The 22,512-nt window shown below is 41.1% G+C and overlaps 1 protein-coding gene across 3 annotated transcripts in view; it reads right to left on the bottom strand.

Moving 5' to 3' along the window:
- The window catches only part of ARMC2 (armadillo repeat containing 2), a 108,482-nt gene that overhangs the window by 34,297 nt on the left and 51,673 nt on the right, over positions 1–22,512 (bottom strand). For all 3 annotated transcript variants that reach the window (XM_025925620.2, XM_086707546.1, XM_086707545.1), the window contains 2 exons: positions 19,584–19,686; positions 18,290–18,513 (listed from right to left, as the gene is read on the bottom strand). In XM_025925620.2, the coding sequence (XP_025781405.2) occupies positions 18,290–18,513; positions 19,584–19,686 (327 nt within the window). The remainder of the gene's footprint in view (positions 1–18,289; positions 18,514–19,583; positions 19,687–22,512) is intronic.

Here is a 22,512-nt window from a genome sequence, read left to right as displayed (position 1 = left end):
AGTAAAGTTTAGTAAAATTAATGCTGCTGTTACCTAATACGTTTTTTTTTAAATCTCTCCTTTTCAATTTAAATTTTAGTTAGTTAATATACAGTGCAATATTGGTTTCAGAAGTAGAATTCAGTGCTTTTTCACTTACATACAACACCCAGTGCTCATCATAACAAGTGCCCTCCTTAATACCCATCACCCATCTAGCCCATCTCCCACAATCCTCCATCAACCCTCAGTTTGTTCTCTATCATTAAGAGTCTCTTGTGGTTTCCCCTTCTTCTCTCCCCCCCTTCCCATATGTTTACCTGTTTTGTTTCTTAAATTTCACACATGAGTAAAATCATGTGGCATTTGTCTTTCTCTCATTAACTTATTTTGCTTAGCATAATACATTCTAGCTCTATCCACGTCATTGCAAATGGCAAGATTTCATTCTTTTTTATGGCTAATATTCCATTGTATATATATGCCACATCTTCTTTATCCGTTCATCAGTCAATGAACATTTGGGCTCTCTCCACAGTTTGGCTACGGTTGAAAATGCTGCTGTAAACACTGGGGTGCATGTACCCCTTCAAATCTGTATTTTTGTATTCTTTAGGTAAATACCTAATAGTACAAATGCTGGGTCATAGAGTAGTTCTATTTTTAGTTTTTTGAGGAAGTTCCATAATGTTTTCCAGAGTGGCTGCTCCAGTTTGCATTCCCACCGGTAGGGCAAGAGGGTTCCCCGTTCTCCACATCCTCGCCAATACCTATTGTTTCTTGTGTTAATTTTAGCCATTCTGACAGGTGTGAGGTGGTATCTCATCAAGGTTTTGATTTGTATTTCCCTGATTATGAGTGATCTTGAGCATCTTTTTATGTGTCTGTTAGCCATCTGGATGTCTTCTTTGAAAAGTGTCTATTCAGGGCTTCTGCTCATTTCTTAACTGGGTTGTTTGTCTTTTGGGTGTTGACTTTGATACTTTTTTATAGATTGTGGATATGAACCCATTATCAGATATGTTGTTTGCAAACATCTCCTCCTATTCCTTAGGCTGCCTTTTAGTTTTGTTGATTGTTTCTTTCACTGTGCAGAAGCTTTGTATCTTAACGAGGTCCCAATAATGTTTGCTTTCCTTTTCCCTTGATTTTGGTGATGTGTCTAGTAAGAAGATGCTGTGACCAAGATCAAAGAAGTTGCTGCCTGTGTTCTCCTCTAGGATTTTGATGCAGTGTGATCTTTCCTCATGGAACAGTACAGACAGGCTCTTGGTTAAGAAGAGTCAGCTCAGGATTTGGATTCATGGTCAAATCCCAGCCCCACCACTCACTAGCTTTGGTTAGTTTGTGAACCTTCTGGGGAACATTTTTCTCATCAGTAAAGTGGGGATGGTGATAATTGCCCTAGAGTTGTGAGGATTCAATGAGACAAGATGTGTGAAGGGCATTACCAATGCCCATCACCAAACAGGAGTTCAAATATCGTGTGTCCCATTCCCACATTTTTTGTGGGACTTCACACCCAAAATACAGAAGAGAGATACCTGTCCTTATCAAATGGTAGAGACTCAAGTCCCAAATCTCTTTCTAGTTATGTGACTGAGGCACCCACTCATTGCACAACTTCCCCATCCTTTCATCTGTGAAAAGGGGTTCCAATCCCTGCTCACCTCTTGGGGTGGTTGTGTGTATAAAATGGAAACATGGGACAATGTTTTTGTGCATTGTAAAGCATTATGTAAATATAAGGCTTCATTATAGTCATAAATAAACTTTAAAAACAATTATTAAGGTACATATCCTTGATTAGTTTTCCTTTGTAACAACAGCAACAAAAAGATTTTGTTAAAATATAACTACCTTGAAATCAGAGAAAATAAAAATAATGCTTCAAGTAAATGTGTTCAAGCCTTTTGAAGTCAATTCAATTACACAGCAATTCAGTAAAGTATTCCCTGAAAGCTTCAGCGTCCAAAACATTGGAGGGGAAAACAAACCACTTGAGCATTCCACTTCACCGTGGATCTATACAATATGGTCTCCTAAGCTAAGGAATGGTCTTGTGTGAAGGCTAATAAATCATTCTAGGCTTTCCAGGCCATCACCACCATAAAATGGAAAATTCTCATCATCAGACCCTGGCTCTATCTGTTCTCCTTCTCCAGAGACAGCCCAGGCACTCACTCAAGCACCGCTGTTTACATCAACCCGAGGAATGACTCACAAGCTTTCCCAACTCAGAGTCCAAAGAGCTCAGATGCCCATGTGAATCCTGACCTGAAGCCAGGCCATCAGACGCCAGGGAACACGCATTCTAATCATCATGCACAGAAACATGTCCTCTTCCCTGGTCCCTAAGGCTTCACGGATTGGGCACCTCGATCTACTGCCATCCTCTTGTTCCCCACATCCAGCCTCTGCTGTCAGCAAAAGGAACAGTTTTCTTAGGAGCTTTTATTTTCTTGTTTCGGCCTCAGTTTTTCCCTCTCTCGACCATTTTTCTTACCTCATGAGAAAAAGTTAAAACAGCTCAAGGTTCTTCTACTCCCAAACGCAGCTTTGATTCAATGGCCCGAGTCAAGAGTGGAGGCACACGTTTACATGTGACATGGCCTCTCCATGTACTGCACGTGTCACATTGTGGGGAGTGTGCAGAGCTGAGTGAGATGTGACACCAAGTATTGCCAGGTGTGTCAGCTGTGATGCTGGTAGAATAACTTAAGTGCAACATGAGCCACATACTTGAAAAATACACAGTAACACCTCAATCTATGCCACTACCGTCAACCTGGTTGTTCAAGCCCCAACCTCAGTGACATCCCAGAACCATGTCTTTCTGCTGTCACCACAAGCCCTACTAGCTTTTTGTCCACTTCTCCTGGGATAAGATTCCATCTTCAGACCATGGTCTACAAGGCCCTGTATGATCTGACTCTCACCAACCCCTCAAACTTCATCTCCTACCTTACACCCCCCCACAAGCTGTTTAATGTTAGGTTATTTAGTATTATGTTTTATTGTCTGTCCACTTCTCTATACTCGAAGCTTTAGTGAGGGCCTATGCACGGTCTTTTCATCATTGTGCCCCTATGCCCAAAGCCAGTGCCTGGCACACAGTGGGTCCTCAATAAACATTTGTGAATGGAATGACTGAATGGGTGAATACCTATAAAGGAAAGACTGGGATAAATAGAAAGGTTAGGATATCAGAAAGTCATGAATTAATCAGACAATATCTCTGAAGTAGATTTTAAGGTGATTTTAAAGGAGCAGAGGAATAAAAAATAACGGATGAAAGAAAAATGGACTTCCTGGAGGGGGCCCAGTTCTCTGTGCATTCTCTATTCCATCTTATTGATTATAGCAGCTCCTTTCTAGGCGCTAAACTCTTCCCCCTTCACACCTAAGGGTCACCTGTTCTTCCTCTTCTTTCCATCACCGGGATTGCTGGTTCCATTTAAGCCTGTGTCACCTCCTTCCCAAACTCTACAGACCTCTCAACAGGCTCTTTCCAGCCTCTCCCCTGCCTTGTTCATCTCTCCACATGACTCCCTGTGGCCACAGGAAGCATCTCAAACTCTAACCTTCCCTGTTCAAAGGCCTCCTCTGACTTCTGCTGGCCTATCAGGCACAATGCATATCTTAAGGGTGCTCACTCTTCACAGTGTAGTTCACGCCTCCAAGCTCACCTCTTGTCCCCCTTCCTCTTTTCAAATGCTGCACCACACTCACATCCTTTGACAAGTCCAGAATGGCCTCTTCAATCCCTTTCCCACTTCTTCTCCAGCCTGCCCATCCCCTGGACCAGCTCAGAGTTACTTTGCTGTGGCAAACTTTTCTGTGCAGACTTTTCGGCACCTGGTCACGATCTCCTCTAGGCTAACAGACCATCCTGTTCATGCCTGTACCATGCCCAGCACAGAAGCAAAGCCACGGTTTCATGCACCCTCTCTCCCACTGTGAGCTCCTTTGTATACAAATGGTTTCTTATTCTTCTTTCTACTATGAAGATAGTAAATAAAAAGCCCACAAAAAGCTGGCAGGATGAAGCACAGAAGAAGGGGATAAAAAGGAGATGAGGAGGAGAAAGAAGAAAAGGAGGACAAGGAGCTGAAGGGACAAGGGAGCAGAAAAGGAGGACCTTCCCCTTTAAGAAGACTCTGGCAAAAAAGTGCAGGGGATTAACAGAGGCCTGGTGGTAAACCAGAGCTCAAAGCCCTGAGGACTGCAGATCAGGAGGAGGTCACCAGGGGGAGGAAGCAATGCAGGCCCCCCATTTTGAGAGGCTGGCAGGGAGCCACCAATCTCACTGCTGGGTGGGGGTGGGGCTGACCACCGAGCACAGACAAGGGGCTGTTTCTGGGAAAAATGTAAAAGATCAGTGGGAGGAGAGTCTAGTTAAATACTGCCGTGACAGTGAAGGCAAATTTCTAGTCAACCCACTTAACTCTCAGCCTTGCTCCAACTTTTAACAGAGATATATTTGCAGAAATCACTAATGAGTTTTCCATCCCCCCCTGGAAAGCCCACCCAATGGGCCTGTCCCTAAAACAGGAGTTCACCAAAATCCAAGCTTTATGCTCGTGGAAGTGTATCCATCTCTTAACTTTCCATTGTAATTTATATTGTTCCTAACCCTAGTTATGTACTTTTCTGTTTTATTTTGGGACACAAAAAAGAAGCGCAAGTGACATGGTTACATAGATGCCTGTTGAGCTTCTAAAGGAGCGGTTCCCAGGTGTCATCTCACAAAGAAATAGCAAACCAAAGAACATGAGTTTCGATTCTTTTTTTCCTGTCTCCTAACAGTGCAACTGCAAGGGGGCAGTGAGGCAAGCAGTGGGAAGAAGAAAAAGGAGAAGAATATAGAACTGATCATCTCCCAAGATGATTAATAAGAATTTAGTCATCCTTGCTTATTAGTAGTGGTTAGATGATGTCTGAGGCATCGCCCACATTTTTGGTATATATCAAGAAAGAAACATTCTGGTGTGATTCCCGTTACTAATTTACTCCTGAAAAATGACAGAGCTACACTCTACAACTTTATGGTGCTCATTTTTTCTGAGGCAGCTTCTTCTCTCCAGTTTCCCCAAATTTCTTGTTCATAAGAGGTACTGGGCCTCACCCTCCATCAGAATCTCCAAGAAAACGCCTGATGGCTTTGGCAAAGCTGTCCTATCTAGCACTGAACGTTCTCACTGTGTAGTCAACACTGGGAGATGCATTTTATTTTATTTTTTTAATTTTTTAAAAATGTTTACTTATTTTTGAGACAGAGAGAGACAGAGCATGAGCGGGGGAGGGGCAGAGAGAGGGGGAGACACAGAATCCGAAGCAGGCTCCAGGCTCTCAGCTGTCAGCACAGAGCCCAACATGGGGCTCGAACTCACAGACTGTGAGATCATGACCTGAGCCGAAGCTGGACGCCTAACCAACTGAGCCACCCAGGTGCCCCATGGGAGACACATTTTAAAGGGAAAGATTACATGGAGAAGTGATGAGATGATTCATGAAGCTTTTATAATTTATAAACAGCATTTTAGCACAGTAAAATTAGAATTCAAAAGCACCTATTTTTTTCAAATAGGCACTTTTTCATTATAGGCACTTAATTACCAATTTCAAATTATGTTCTTAACTATTAACTATGAAATACTTCAGCAAACACAAGAAATCATTGTCTTAAAATATGAGGCCTTCCTGATTTACATCACAGGATTTAAGAATGACAGCACAGGGCACCTGGGTGGCTCAGTCGGTTCAGCGTCCAACTTCAGCTCAGATCATGATCTCATGGTTCATGGGTTCGAGCCCCACATCAGGCTCTGTGCTGACAGCTCAGAGCCTGGAGCCTGCTTTGGATTCTGTGTCTCCCTCTCTCTCTGCCCTTCCCCTACTTACGCTCTGTCTCTCTCTCTCAAAAATGAATAAACATTAAAAAAAAATAATTAAAAGAATGACAGCATAGGCCCAGCAGCTGGGGCCTCATTCCTGCAGCCTCTCCTGCAGGGGCAAGGGGCAGGGAGGCACATGGCAGGGTGGGCTGTTTGGTTGACTTGAGCCTCCACATACTGTGCATTTCCAGAGAGGACAGCCTTCTCTCTTCCCTTTGGACCTTCATCCATCAGAATCCTCAGCCCCCAGGGGACTAATCAGCCTCTGCCCTAGAAGGCATTCCACCCTGAGGACTGCTCCAGAGCAGAAGGGCTTGCAGATCACAGTCCACCACAGAACTCCCATTACGGTGCAGCAGAAGTTCAACAGGCTTTTTGGCTGGCCCTGGAACTTCACCATCAATCATGGTATTGTTCCTTGGAGAAACACTTTTCCCTATTTCAAAAAAACCAGGTTTCAAAGAAACCGTTTGAACACAACACAACTGAAGACTGCACCATTAATTTGAAAATTATTATGTTTCCTCTACCAAAATCGGCATCAGGATTCAGTTTTAGTTATTTTTCTATATTGAATGCTATCATGGAAAGAATTTGAGCAGCTTACTTTATGGTTTTTAAATCTATCCTGTGAACGTGATCTCATTTGCTCCCTACACCAGCCCCCTAAGGCAGACAGGAAAGGTATTATGAGCCCCACTTTTCAGATGAGAAAACTGAGGCTCAGAAAGTCCACCGGCTACCAGGTAGGTGAACATCCTAAGCTCTGACTCCTTGTTTGTTGTCTCCCCCTCTCCTTTTGGCTATCTCTAAAAGCATTCATTTTATTTCTCAATCACCTGGAATATCCATAACCAAAATCCCTCGAGCTTTATCTCGACTTAACTGCCAACTGCAAAATGGTTCACTTCCCGCTGATGATGTGAAAGAATAAACACAGCCGCCAGAGACCACAGACAGTGTAAAATGATTTAAGAGCCAAAGCCACACCATTTTCCAACCTCAGCAAAACCATCTCCCTCTATTAATAAAAGCACACTCATTTTTTGGATTTGTGCCCAATTGCGACCACAATATATGCCTAACCCAGAGCCTCTGTGGTAACCCAAGAAGTTTCATATTGTCTCATATATGATTAATATAGTTCTGGCTGAGATGAGAGAAATCAATGATGCCACCTACACATGAAACCACCAGCACCCAAATTCCTAAGCGTTTTATTGGAGTTAAGATATATGCACATGAAAGTGATAATAATTCAAAATCCTTGATAATGCTTGGTGCCTGGCTATGGAGCCCACTTGGCACATTCCTATCATGGGTGTCCTACTTCAGCAGGAAGCGGTTCCGTCCTCCTCAAACACCCAATGCCTTGCTCAGAGACTAACACTCGCCTGTGTTCGTGATTGTTTCTCCATTTACTGTCTCTATGTCAGTTACTTTGGTAAAATGAGGAGGTAGCTGATTCTGCTAGTTGCAGCTATTACATGTATCAGCATACTTGAAGTTTTGAATGTTGTATAAACTATGTAGTATGTCAATATGGTAAAATGAGGAAAATGAATCGGAAAAAGATAATGTAATACCAAGAACTACCAAGTAATAACACCAATTTTCCTAATTACATGTTGAAGTTAGTGACATTTCTTTATTGCCAGAACTAATATGTCTACAATGAAGAGATGAGGCTGAGCAGATATGACAGTAATTAAGAAGCAAATGTCAGATGCCTGGGTGGCTCAGTTGGTTAAGTACTGGACTTCGGTTCAGGTTATGATCTCACAGTTTGTGGGTTTGAGCCCCTCGTCAGGCTCTGTGCTGACAGCTCAGTGCCTGGAGCCTGCTTCGGATTCTGTGTCTCCCTCTCTCTGCCCCTCACTCACTCCCACTCTGTCTTTCTGTCTCAAAAGTAAATCATCATTAAAAAAAAAATTTTTTTTTAGGGGTGCCTGGGTAGCTCAGTTGATTAAGTGACAGACTTAGGCTCAGGTCATGATCTCACAGCCCGTGGGTTCGAGCCCCAGGTCGGACTCTGTGCTGACAGCTCAGAGCCTGGAGCCTGCTTTGGATTCTGTGTCTCCCTCTCTCTCTGCCCCTTCCTCACTGAAGCTCTTTCTCTGTCTTTCTCTCAAAAATAAGTAAACATTAAAAACAAATTTTTTTTAAAGAAGTAAATGTTTCTTCCCAGAAACAGTAGGCATAGGAATATTTACTTCCCACTCTTGATGTTCCTTCCTTGTGAAGAGATACTCTCTAGCATAATACTCCCGACCCATCTCCATCCCTTACTTCCTGACTAGGGAGCACAGGATGCTCTCCTCTGCTCCTTCTGAGGCAGATACAGCTTATGATGGTCTAATTCAGGGATTCAGGTTGAGAATGTATGTCTGCCTCACCTATAAATTATAAGTTCCAACCATGATGATAACTTTCTCCCCATCCCCATCTGCCTTAGTTTTTCTCTTATTTCTAGGTTCAAACCCAAGACACTACATTACATGTCTGGAGTCTCTGACTCTCCTCAAATCTTTTTACTTGTTTTATTTATTTTTTTAATGTTTATTTATTTTTGAGAGACAGAGAGACAGAATATGAGTCAGGGAGGGGCAGAGAGAGGGAGACACAGAATCCAAAGCAGGCTCCAGGCTCTGAGTTGTCAGCGCAGAGCCCGATGCGGGGCTCAAACTCACAAGCCATGAGATCATGACCTGAGCCGAAGTCGGATGCTTAACCGACTGAGCCACCCAGGCACCCCTCCCCAAATCTTTAGATATGCTATCCCTGGAGAATCTGAGGTGAGCAAGAGTTACCTATTCATAGGTCTTTCCCAAGAAAGGGAGGAGAAGTGAAGAGGAAGGGCCAGGGCTATGACTGCCACCCCCCCATGCCAGTTGGCTGATTAGGTTTTTTTAGTTATACTGGGTATTCCTTATAGGAAAGAAGCCTCCTAAGTAGCAAATGCTGGTCCCCTCTCCACTAACAAATACATCATTACAAAATTAGCAAGCCTAGTGGCCAATACCAAAGATTGTGACAAAAAAAGTTTCATTTCATCTCAAAAACAATATACTGATAAGCAAATTGAGCCAGAAATAGTACTCTAGTTAACTGTACCATACAATTCAATTTCCTGGTTTTCATAATGTACGATAGTTATGTAAAATGTCACCACTGGGAGAAGCTGGGTGAGGGGTACACAGGACTCCTCTGTACTATTTTTGCAACATCTTGTGAACCTATATTTGGTTCGAAATAAAAGTTAAAGAAAACAAGCCAGACACAAAAAAAGCACACACCATATATTCCATTGTTGTTAAATTCTAGAATAGGCAGAGCTCATCTATGGTGAAAGACATCAGAAAAATGGTCCCCTTTGTGGGTAGGAGAATGGGAATTAACTGGGAAGCGGTGGGAGGAAATTTCTGAGGTGATAGAAATCTTCTGAATTTTGACAGGGGTGTGGATTACATGGCTGTATGCTTTTTTTTTTTTTTCAATATATGAAGTTTATTGTCAAACTGGTTTCCATACAACACCCAGTGCTCATCCCAAAAGGTGCCCTCCTCGAAACCCATCACCCACCCTCCCCTCCCTCCCACCCCCCTGTATCCTTTTGACTCATCAAACATTGGGGGAGGGGAAGGGGAAAAAGTTATAAACAGAGAGGGAAGGAGGCAAACCATAAGAGACTCTTAAAAACAGAGAATAAATTAAGGGTTGATGGGGGGTGGGGTAGAGGGGAAAGTGGGTGATGGGCATTAAGGAGGGCACTTGTTGGGATGAGCACTGGGTGTTGTATGGAAGCCAATTTGACAAGAAATCATATATAAAAAAAACTCATCAAACATATAAGATCTGAGCATTTCATTGGATCATAAATTATATGCCTCAATTAAAACAATAAGAAAATAAATGACCTCATTTGCCTCTTCCTACTCAAACAAAACCTTTAAAAAAGATGCTTTAAAAATATTTCTGCTTAATCATCAAATCTCCAATAAAATTATAAGAATTTAAGAAATATAATCATGGGAATATTTGCTCTCATTTTATAGGTATGCAGTTTATTTCCTCCAATAACCAGAACAAGGTTCCATCAGGTGGAAGTTATTGCCTTGGTTCTGATTTTATGGTCTGAGAGGTAGATTTCCCATAGGCAGGGTAAGCCACAGAAAGGGAGTTAACATACTTTCCTAGTTAAGTGTGCATACTCATAATAATTAACTACCTAAATACATCTTAAAATGACTAAATATAACTAACACGAGATTTAAAGGACCCCAAGCAAGATTTACAGGTAGAGTTGTTAATCACTAACATAATGTAAATCACCGCTTCACTGAATCTCCAGCCTTCAGTCAAAGGCATCACTTAAATTCCCTAAATCCTTGAAGCAGAGAATAGTTGACTCTGAGAATTTGGGGTCCATGAAGTACCCAGAATCCTACGTTGCCAACATAGCACCCCTTTCCAGATTTTAGTTTCTATTCAGCACGGTTCTCCACAGAGCTTGTCAAAGACAGAAGAACATAAAAAGATCCAAGATTTGAAATCTACTTCTATCATCTTAATTTCTTGTGATTAATTTTTTTTTCTCATCAGAAGAAATTGCTATTCAATTAAAACTTCAGGTTTTGGAAACTCTGATTTTATTTTATTTTATTTAATAAATTTCTGCTGAGTACCAACTATGTGCCATATCCTATTCTAGTGCTTTGATTAGCTCATTAATTTTCTCAACTACACGTTACGCTGGTCCTTTAAACACGAGGAAAGCGGGGCTCAGAGGCTGAGAAGTGCTGCTAGGGTCAGAGACGAAAGGCCAGCTCAGGCATGTGCTCTCTTCACTAGACAGTCCTGTCCCAGCGCTGGGTACAAAGCCAAATGGACCTTCAGGCTTTTGAAGATGGGGTGGAGGAGGGCCACACACAGAATACAGCAGTGAACTCCAATGACTCAAAGCAGGGAGTCTACTCTGGGGCTTAGACATTTTTTTAAAAAATCAATTACATCAAAACACCTTTTCATTAAAAAAAACAAAAAACAAAAACAAAAACAAAACAAAAAAACAGGGATAAAGAACTCCTACAAGCTTCCAAGACAGCACGGAGCACTGGAGCATGACTCCATCGCACCCACCTACTCCAACTTCTCCACACGAAGAACACGTGCCCTCTTCCCGTGGGTGCTCTCCACAGCATTTCCTGGAGCTGACCAACCCAGTCCGTGCTTTTAAGATCTCTACTCTTCTGTACATGGTCCTTTCTTAGTTTCCGGGCCTCTGCATTTTCTCTTTTCTTCCCCCATTCCTTAAATGTGGCCATTTTATAGAATCTGTTCTCTGACCTCCTCTACTAACTTTCTATACTCTCCCCTTGGTCTTTCTTTTTTATTTATTTATTTTTATTATTATTTTTTTTAACGTTTATTTATTTTTGAGACAGAGAGAGACAGCATGAACGGGGGAGGGTCAGAGAGAGGGAGACACAGAATCTGAAACAGGCTCCGGGCTCTGAGCTGTCAGCACAGAGCCTGACGTGGGGCTCAAACTCACGGACCGTGAGATCATGACCTGAGCCGAAGTCGGCCGCTTAACCGACTGAGCCACCCAGTCACCCCTCCCCTTGGTCTTTCTTGACTTCAACTATCACCTCCATGCAGACGGCCCTAAATCTGTTTTCTCAGCTTTACTTTCTCTGCTAAGCACCCGTTCATAACTGTAGTCGCTTACTGGACAGCCCCACTTGGCTATTCTGCTGGCACTTTAAAATTTTCAGTTAAGACTAATTACGTAATTAATTTCCTTCTCTCACCAAATGAGTTCCTTGTATAACTCTCTAATTTCTAATGATGATAGTATCATTTCCTGAACCATCTGGGCTCAAAATGTCTGAGTCATCTCTGTTGGTTTAATTCACTTTCCTTCTCCCAAACGCAAGCCAAAGTGAAGGAATGGAGCAGGGAATGACGAGGGCCATGAGGACTAACATTACTAAGAAATTTTCTCTGAGAAAAAGGAAGAAGATAACTCAGGAGATGCACTGGGCAAAGGAGGGAGGCGACTAGGGTGTGAAGGACCCTCTGGGGTGACACTTGAAGGCTTCGAGGCCAGAGAAGTGAGCCGGACATGAGAAGAGGGGAAGGAAGCGAACCATGTTATCTGGATGTCACAAAACAGTAAAAAATGTTGTATCTGAAGCAGGGAAAGAATGTATTTCTCTATGGATTAAACTCAAATTCAAATGGGTCAAGCTGTAAAGCAGAAAGGTTGGAAATACAAAGGAATAAGAAAAAGTAGGAATGTTAGTTCAAGACAATCTGGGTTTTAACAGTTACATTATAGGGGCTCCTGGGCGGCTCAGTCCATTAAGCAACTGACCTTTGGTTTCGGTTCAGGTCATGGTCTCACAGTTGGTGAGATCCAGCCCTGGTCGGGCTCTGCACTGACAGTGTGGAGCCTTCTTGGGATTTTCTCTCTCCCTCTCTCTCTGCCCCTCCCTGGCTTGTGTTCTCTCTCTCTCAAAATAAATAAATAAACTTTTTTTTTTTTTTTTTTTTTTTTTTTTTAATATCAGTCTCTAAGAATGGGATTTATTCATCTTTACATTCCATATGGTACAGTGTAGTTATGTAAAATATTCAATAAATGAACAAAGCTACTGAAAGAGTTAAATATAATCATTAAAGAAAATTCACAGAAGTATAGAAAATAATCAATACAAAAAGAAATTAAAAATCTGAGTATTATCATCAACAATAATTTGTAAAATAATCACTATCTAAACTTGGAAAATAATTACACAAACACATGAATGCACATATTTAACCCTATATATAGATACGCTGTACATAACTTCTTCATCCCTTATTGGCTTTGCCCCTTACCGTTGAGTAGTACACAACCTTCTTACTCTGAATATTTCCTAATTTTCAGATTTTTATTACAGCTTAAGACTGTTTAGCTTTACGATAAAAGTATTTTTTACTATTGCTCACTTGATTTTAATCTTTACCTATTTTACCTAAAATTCATTAAGATCCTAAAGATTCCAAGCAGTTTGCTGTGAGTTAAGAGTACTGGATATATTCTCACCTCTTTACTTTCTTTGCATCATTTTTGTTTCTATTTTGGCAAAATAAAAAAGAAAGACTAAGCATTATTAGCTGACAGCTATGAAAGTAATTGCTCCTTTCTCTTAACATGTTCTTAAATTCCCATTTTCTCTGTCCCCATCAGGGACCTATGTCCTCAGCAAGGTAGTATCAAATGAAAAGAGCAAAATTTATGTGATTCATATTTCATTTCTGTCTCAGCTTGCTCTTTGTGTAACTTAGACTAATAGGCTTGGTCTGTATGAGGATATTAATGACCATGATGGCTATTCTATAAAAGTGTTGGCACACCTGGATGGCTCAATCAGTTAAGTGTCTGACTCTTGATTTCTGCCCAGGTCATGATCTCATGGTTTGTGAGACCGAGCCCCACATTGGCTCTATGTGCTGACAGCACGGAGCCTGCTTAAATAAATAAACTTTTAAAAAAAGGTTAAAAAATAGTTACATTATATACCTATAAATTACCTAACTATAAATGTGATACCTTGAGATTCCTTCAACTACAGTAAAGCAGCTGTGTACATGATGTTCTCAAACGCAAGAGGACAGACAAGACACCAGGGTAATCAGAGCTTGGTTGTGATTATGACATATATAGAAGACTCTTCCCCATTCCCTAGGAAGGGGGTATGATGGAGACCACAACAAACTTTATGATGGAGGTGATTCTAGCAGTCTACCTCCACTCCCATGTTATACCTTCCCAAATGCTAGGCTTTAGAAGTCAGACATGAACCTAACACCTCCTGATAATTCATTCAAGACCAACATTGACAAATCCCTATTTCTGTCTGTCACCTCCTTGGGCGATACAATTTACTACTGGCATTTAGGGGGCCTTGCCTTTTGTCTGGCCTATATTTGTCTTTTTCCAACTTTTGGGGGGCTCTCCTGAAATCCTAGCATTCTAGAATTCAGTAAACATACACAGTTTAAACTTCTTTAGTCCTGCCATTTTACAAAGTCATATCTCCAGTTCTGTATTAATACTTGTACTTGGCACACAGGCAGCGATGCCTCGGTTCCTCTGAGCAGCTACAGTCACCCTCTCAAAATGCTATTAAGTATATGGTAGGCAAGAACTGAATGCAGCATTGAACGTGTGTAAATACCATGATTTCCATGGTAGAAGAACGCGGCATCAGATACTATTATCTGGACACGGGGTATCTCCAGACGGTAGGCCCCTACTGGCAACTGTGTTCCTTACCTCACCCAGAACACGCCTGGCACAGAGCAACACCTGTGAAATCAATGTCTCTTGATTTCAGCCACACAGTGAACAACATAAACATATATATACATATATATATATATATCCCTCTCCCTCTCCATATATATATACAAGTGAGAAACAACATAAAGAAAACCTTCAAGATCTCAGAACTTCGTGTTTTCCTGTAAGCAGCTTTAGCCCAGATGCTGTGGAGGAGTCTTCCTTCCACACCCACTCCTTGACCTCTTCCCTTTAGCTCTATTATAATCTGCCCCGACCCTAATAACTGCAGCAATGCCTCTTAACTGGGGCTGCTGTGTGTGAGAGCTCTGCCCTCCAACCAGTCTGTGCGACTGACACAGTCCCCTCCCATCGCTTGTCAGCTTCTTGGTCTTTTCCAATTTATTGTCTCGTGCATGTTCGTCTTTCTGCCACTCCGATCTCCCCTCCTCTTCCCCATGCCCCCCACCTCCAGCGGCTCCTCCAAGTCCACACTCGATAGCCTGATGTTCGAGACTCAGGGCTGTGGCCTCTGAACCTCACAGAACCTCTCGGCTCTGGACAAGCCTACCTGCTTGGCATTCCCCAAACACACCCTATCCCATTCCCTTCGTACCAGTTTCCCAAATCCTACACAAGCTTCAGGCTCCAGCTTCTGGGTGCCCAAGAGGGCAGCTTTGGGGAAACAGAATGACTCCAGCATTTGGGCCACATGCTAGAACGTATAGTTCTATAACAGGAGGTGCCCAGAAAGTGTGCTGAAGCTACTGAGGTTCTCCGGGTTGAAAGTCATAGAAGAGAGGAAGTCACAACTGTGACTACCCTTGTAGTCACAGTTACCTACCCTTGTTGTTTTGGTCTTGCCAGGTTCTCTCTGGCTTACAGACATTTTATTGGTACAGCCACTGTAATCAACTTATTTTTTCTATTGAACAAAGTTGCTTTTTAAAAATGTCTCATGAGCTAGAGTTACCAAGTTCTGAAAACTAGTATGAACAAACAGTTCTGTGCATGGCCAGATCTGTTTGGTTGAATTTGCACATGGGCCGGCTAGTGAACAGCCAGTCAGTGTTACACATTCACAGGAGTAGAGATTTCCATCTGCTCCTCTAATGAAGTCATGTTGCTTACATTTTATCAACTGTATGATACACAACAGCTTTTCTTCCTTTTAATTAAATATGAGGGAATGTCTAGTTCAGGAAGAAGAAGTTCTCCTTCTTCCCAGATCTGTAAACACACACACACACACACACACACACACACACACACGAGTGACACTGTATAGATGGTGCAAATGGGGCCTGGTGACCATCGCAGGAGTGCATTCTCAGGTGGTGGCACTTTCTCCTGCTGGATTGTGCTCCAGGGAGAAACCTCAGGCATGTAAGCCCTGGCTATGCCAGATCCTAGAAAGGCTCAGAGGAGGGATCTGGGGACAATGACAGTGCCTGGTGAGCAGTGGCAGGCAGAGAGGAAGAAGTTACTAGAGTGCCCCTTGTTACACCACCTAGCGGGGTGCATGGATGCCAGGAAAGGAAAAAGACATCTAACCTAGTGAACCTAAGGATGCTGAGTGTAGGTGGAAGGGAAAGAAGGGGAACATGGGGATTACACTGTACTTACTGGTATACACTGGTCCTAGTTCTGGACTGGCGATCCAGGTTACAATAATACTCAGTGCTCCTTGGGGCACCTGGGTGGCTCATTCGGTTAAGTGTCCGACTACTGATTTTGGCTCAGGTCGTGATCTCACAGTTTGTGAGTTCCAGCCCCACATCAGGCTCTGTGCTAACAGCCTGGAGCCTGCTTGGGATTGTCTCTCTCCCTCCTTTCTGCCCCTCCCCCTCCTCAAAATAAATACATAAATATTTTGAAAAACGGTCAATGTTCCTTTATACCAACTGATCCTACTTCTATATAGCATATATTTTAACATATATAAGTATATAAATATATAAATAAATATAAATATAAATAAACATATAAATTTGCATATATTTTATTTTGTTGTATATTACAATGTTTATTTATTTTTGGGACAGAGAGAGACAGAGCATGAACGGGGGAGGGGCAGAGAGAGAGGGAGACACAGAATCAGAAACAGGCTCCAGGCTCTGAGCCATCAGCCCAGAGCCCGACGCGGGGCTCGAACTCACGACCGCGAGATCGTGACCTGGCTGAAGTCGGACGCTTAACCGACTGCGCCACCCAGGCGCCCCGTATTTTGTTGTATATTACAACATATATTATAGTATAGTATATTTACATATATATTTATATATGTGTATATAAATGGGCTGGAAAGAGATTTTTTAATCAGACAAGAATTCTAAAAGCCATTGCATAAAAATTAAAAAGAGTGAATATCCCAAAAGGAGAACAGTTCAGAATCTGAGGTACATCCTTAACACAGAATATTGTGCAGTCATTAAAAAAAAGTAAAATAAGTCTCCAAGGGGTTCTTACAATGTATTGTTAAATGAGAACAGAGAAGTGCATAGAATATCCCATTTTTGAAAACCTATGATTGCATTAAAAGGTACTGAGCACATCAGTGTGGACAATAACTGGTTGGAACAGGAGAAATGAGGAAGGAAGAGGGTAATGGAAAATAAGGGAAAATAAGTGAGAATAGCTATTAAAAATAAGATGGTTCATGATAAAAACGTAAGAATTATATAAAATTATGCATATGTAAGTATATATACATAAAATGCATGGGAAAATGTTTGCTAAAATGCTGGAGGTGTATTATCTCAGGGTAAAAACATTTCAGGCAATTTTACACTCTTCCTTATACTTTTTTTGCATTTTAATAAGGAAATATAATAATTATATAACCAAAGTAATTATTTTCATTGAGGAAAACTTTTGAATAACTCAATAACACTGGCAGTAAGAAAATAACGTTTCTAAGCCTCCCTAGACAAAAGATGGCTCATCCCATATAATTCTGAATCATTCACGACTAAAAGGGGTTTTCATAATCTTTTTTCAAAATGGAGACAGACCACAAAGTCCAAAATTAATGATCATCACAAACACTTTAAGCATCTTTAAGGCAGGGCTCAAATCTAATTTTTTTTTTTTAATGTTTATTTATTTTTGAGACAGAGACAGAGCATGAGCAGGGAAGGGGCAGAGAGAGAGGGAGACACAGAATGTGAAGCAGGCTCCAGGCTCTGAGCTGTCAGCACAGAGCCCGACGCGGGGCTCGAACTCACGAACTGCGAGATCATGACCTGAGCCGAAGTCGGACGCTTAACCGACTGAGCCACCCAGGTGCCCCTCAAACCTAATTTTTAACACACTTTCCCCAAAGCTGCCAGCACCCTGAGTGCTCAATCAATCCTCATTAATTGGCAGGCACATTTCAAATCTCATGAAGTATTACATCAAAGATGCTATTATCTGATATACAAATCCTATTAAAAAGTAAAATCTCATCTAAAAATGAACATGAGAGCTGAAGCAGCTCCAATGAAAATAATTTAACTATGAAATTTAATCTGTCACAAAAGAAGTAATAAAACTAACACGGAACAAATCTCTTTTTTCTTGCCCCTGGTCATGTTAAACAGATCTAGTTTTGCTAACCTTCATGCTTATAGTCTCAGGCCTGTGGGTCATCTCCACACCCCAGTATTGTTAACTTCTGCTTTTTACTGGAGGTACGAGATCCATGACATTAGCTACCATGAACAATCTTCAGTCTTTGAAGCTCTAAAAGTTAAAACTCTGCATGTTAAAATTCTGGTAATAGCATGCAATTGTTTTGCAGAGAGAGGCTACTTTTTATTGTCTCAGGCCTACTTTCTCTGCAGGGTAGCGGAAATGGATTTCAAAGCCACACAGAGAGCTGTTTGGTGAAAAGCCATGAAGTGGCCTTTCCAGGAAAAATGGGCACACACGGGGGCAGAGGTGGAGCAGTGGCTGCTGTTCTTGAACCCCAAGGCCAGGCACCCCCACCTGACTAGGTAACAGCCCCCTTGTTACCTGTTACACCTGGCAGGTAACTAGTGTTAGGTAACATAAAAACTAATTTTACACATATAACCTTTTCAAGTAAAATACTCACTTGGACTAACAAGTGGCCTGAGTTAGGCAGACATGTGCCACATTTCCTGGTGTTCTCATTGATTTGCTTTATCAAATTCACCAATATTTCCACAGCACCTTTGCTGATCATTTCATCGAGAAATCCTGGGTTTCCAGAAATGAATTTGATAGCCCCCATACAGTATAAAAAAGCTTCAGTGTTAGTGTGCAGGTCTTCATTTCTCAGGACCTCCAATAATGATTCTGTCAAGAAGATGAATTATGACAAATGTATAACAGCTGGAGAGAGACATTTTAAAGCACTTGCATGTGAACACCAAATATAATTTCTAAAATGTTAGTGAGAACCTACATACAGATGCTTGTTAAGGGTTACTCATGTGGTGTAAATAGGAAAGCTTACATGTAGCAAAGACAAATCTCTGTAATAACAGGGACAGCAAAAGGATGGGATAATTAATATATAAATAAGAACATGTTCTTGGGGCACCTGGGTGGCTCAGTCGGTTGAACATCTGACTTGGGCTCAGGTCATGATCTCACAGCTCATGAGTTCGGGCCCCGCATCAGGCTCTGTGCTGACAGCTCGGATCCTGGAACCTGCTTCGGATTCTGTGTCCCCCTCTCTCTCTGCCCCTAACCCACTCACATTCCATCTCTGTCTCTCTCAAAAACTGTCTGCTGAGGTCAAAAAAAGAGGTCATTTATCCTATGTTGCAAAAAAAGAACTCCGCTGCCTTCCCTTAGATCAGCAATACTAATTCATAAAAGATTTCTATTTAGATAACTATTGAAGCATCTTAATTATTTAATGTTTAAGATTTAAACATTATTAGCTATTTAAACATTATGTAGCTAGCTACAGGGCAATAAAATTTCTCTACCTACATATTTGAAACACATTTGAGACACTTTCATGTCAAACGCCTACAACACCTGTCTTCCAGTTTGTCTTCCAAGTTTTTGTCATTTCTACTACATCAAAAGACCAAAAATTCCAATTATGTTAAATGCCATTAAGTGTATTTTGTCTGACAGTCAATCCAAGACCAGGAGATGAATTTTTAAATAGGCAACAGTTGATAGTCACATGATGTTAATACAGACATTTAAAACAAATAGCTAACGAGGATACATTCAAAGGAATGTGGAAAACACAGAGACAGACAGAGCAACAATAGGCATCGCATCACTTCTGTAATTAGTAGAAATAAAGATATTCTAGCCACCATTAGTGAGAACTTTGCTCCCCAAACTTCTCATTCACACTGAAGTGCGACATTCACTCGGTGGTGGTGCTGAGTGATACTCACCCAGAATGTTGTCATTTTCAATCAGAGAGTCATTCTTCTCACTTCTGCTAATTTTGAATATAAGTTTGCAGACATTAAGAAGATTCCTTCTACTCACTCTAAGCTGCGGAGAAAGGAAACACTTATGTTTTTATCGCAGAGGGAAATAAAGACGCGCCGTAATTTTTTAACACGCACATCTATTTTAAAAGTGCTGTAGGAGTATTTTTAAAATGTAAAGAAGAATTCTAAGTTTAGGCTACAAACTTGCCAACTATAGTATTTAATAAACTCATTTATGGTAAATACAATATAAATGATCTTTAGCGTAAGCATGCTTTAATGATAAGCCTTTATTTCTCAGTTCATAAAGTCTCATCCTTACACATGTGGTTATTAGTTACTTTTTAAAGAGTATGTGAGGATAAAAGCGGGGAGGATGTTGAGAAACTTAACTAAATGGGGCGATTGCTTTAACGTACAAGAGTAAAGGAACACAGATACCAAAATTCAGATTGAATTAACTTAGAAAAGAATACCTAGACGGGGGAAAGTACAATTCTTATCATTTAAATAAAAGAAAACCAAAAAAGCAATACTCTTTGATAATACCTATATATTCATTTTTAAGGCTATTCCTGTAATGCTTTGAGATAATGGCGTGTAATGTTCAAAGCTTAAAATTACCTTCTAAATCATAGAAAAATATTCAAGTAAATTAAGCACAGGGGAAATAAAGTATACGTCAAATAAGCACAGTAGAGGGGGACCAACTACATCAAATGGTCTCAATCAGCTGTATGTCTCTCTAAAGTAGTGAAAATTAAAAATAAAAAACATCCTAAGTGATATTAGGAAATAGTTTAATAAACCGTGGAACATCAATACTACTCATATTGAGCAGTCATAAAAAGTGTAACCGTGAACACAATGTTAAAAAAAGACATTTATAACCTACTGCAAAATGGAAATATTATGTGCCCTCATTGCAAGAATGTAAAAGATGTTAGTAGGAATGAGGTCATCTAAATAAATATCTGTGTGAAAAGGATGGCATATGGGTCATTATTTTATCATTAAAAAGTATCCTTAAAATTATCTTCAACATCAGTTCGTTAAAAAAAAGATAATGGGATTTGTCTGACATGTTTTTAAAGATTCATTCTGTGCTTGATCTGCAAATACTAATGATATACTACCGTGTATCAAGCACAGTGCTGTTCACTGGACGAACATGGCCAGCACAAGGACGAACATGGCCAGCACAAGGACGAACATGGCCAGCCCTGTGCCGGAGGGGCAGAGGGATGGAAGCATTTATCCAGAGAGTGGCCTCCATGCGCCTCCCTGCACTGGGCCCCTCCACACGTTGTTACCTCAGAGCCACCTTGCACTTTAGGTGTTGTCATTTCCATCTGGCACCTGAGGAATCTGGGTGAGTATTAGAAGTGCAGACTCATAGTCCCCACCCAGCGGCTGCTGAATCAGAATCTGCATTTTAACAAGCTGCCCAGGGATCCAGTGCACATGCAAGTCTGAGAAGCTCCCTTGTGGAAGCCTCACAAACTGTTAACACATGGCAGCATGGGGATTCCTTCTGTTCTCAGGAGGAAAAAGGAAATGGAAATTAAACAAAAAAATTTAATGCTTAGGTGTTTAAAAAATTAACAACTGAGAAAATAAACTGATTAAAGAAAATAGGAAGAAATTCTAAATCAATGGAAATATATATTGTCCTTGATATTTGGGAATATATTTTAAGGTTTGAATTAAATTCTAGTTAGTTAACAAATTTGATAAAATTGGTTTCAGGTGTAGAATTTACCAATTCATCACTTATATACAGCACCCAGTGCTCATCACAATAAGGGGAATATATTTTAATCAGTTAATAGTCCCCTATGACACTGTGATATGTAGCACGTGTTGTGTACTTAATAAAACTTGTTGAACAGGGGCGCCTCGGTGGCTTAGTTAAACGTCTGACTCTTGATTTCCGGTCAGGTCATGATCTCATGGTTGGTGAGTTGGAGCCCTGCGCGGGGCCCCACACTAACAGTGCGGAGACTACTTGGGATTCTCTCTCTCCCTGCCCCTCCCCACCTCTCAAAATAAATAAATAATCTTAAAAATAACATAACATAAAACTTGATGAATGAATGAATGAATGAATGAATACAACTAACCTCACCCCCCGCCCCCCACCCAAGTCTTACATTTTTAGTGAAAAGTGACAGAGGAAAAATTACAACAACTCATGTCAGGGTTTTCATTAAAAAAACCAATCAATCAATCAATCAAACAGTCAGTCTACAATTTCCAAGTCTGCTCTAAGGTCAAATTACTTTCAAAGCGCCTTCCTATTCCTTCTCTTTTGATCACTGTAAAATTATGACTCTGGGGCATGAAAAAGCAATCTTAAGTTGCATGCAAGGAGCGCAGACAACCTCACATGAAACAGCTCTTTCCCCCACACTGTCCATCCCCTTTCCTGTGCAGTGCACTTGGCCCCCAGTACTCATCCTCCCCGTTGCGCATTTTCTGCGTTTAGCAGAATCTCTCCTGCCACAGTGCCAGCCAGGAAGGCAGAGGCTACTTCATTCACTTGTATCCCCAGCGTCAAGGGCCCCTGGCACAAAGGAAGTTCTTACAGTGGGTAGTTTATTTCTTACATTCAAGACTGCAGTCTTTTCTCTATAAAGCAAATTTGGAAAACTAAAGAGAAGTTTAAAAACACTTATAATTCTACTTACTATGCATAATCACTGTTGACATATTGGTGTTTTTTGGTTTTTGTTTTTTTTTCTGTTTCTCCCCCCTGTACAGAGAACTAGATTCCCCCCCCTCCTGAATACAGCTGCATTCATTGTGTATACATTTGTACTAAAAAATATCTTTTTTTGAAAGTTTATTTATTTATTTTGGGGGTGGGGGGGGCAGAGAGAGAGAG

This window comes from Puma concolor, chromosome B2 (assembly GCF_028749965.1).
Source record: "Puma concolor isolate L17-30 chromosome B2, mPumCon1.1.hap2, whole genome shotgun sequence".
NCBI lineage: Eukaryota > Metazoa > Chordata > Mammalia > Carnivora > Felidae > Puma > Puma concolor.
Note: the sequence above shows the minus strand (reverse complement) of the source record. Positions and strands in the feature narration are given on the sequence as shown.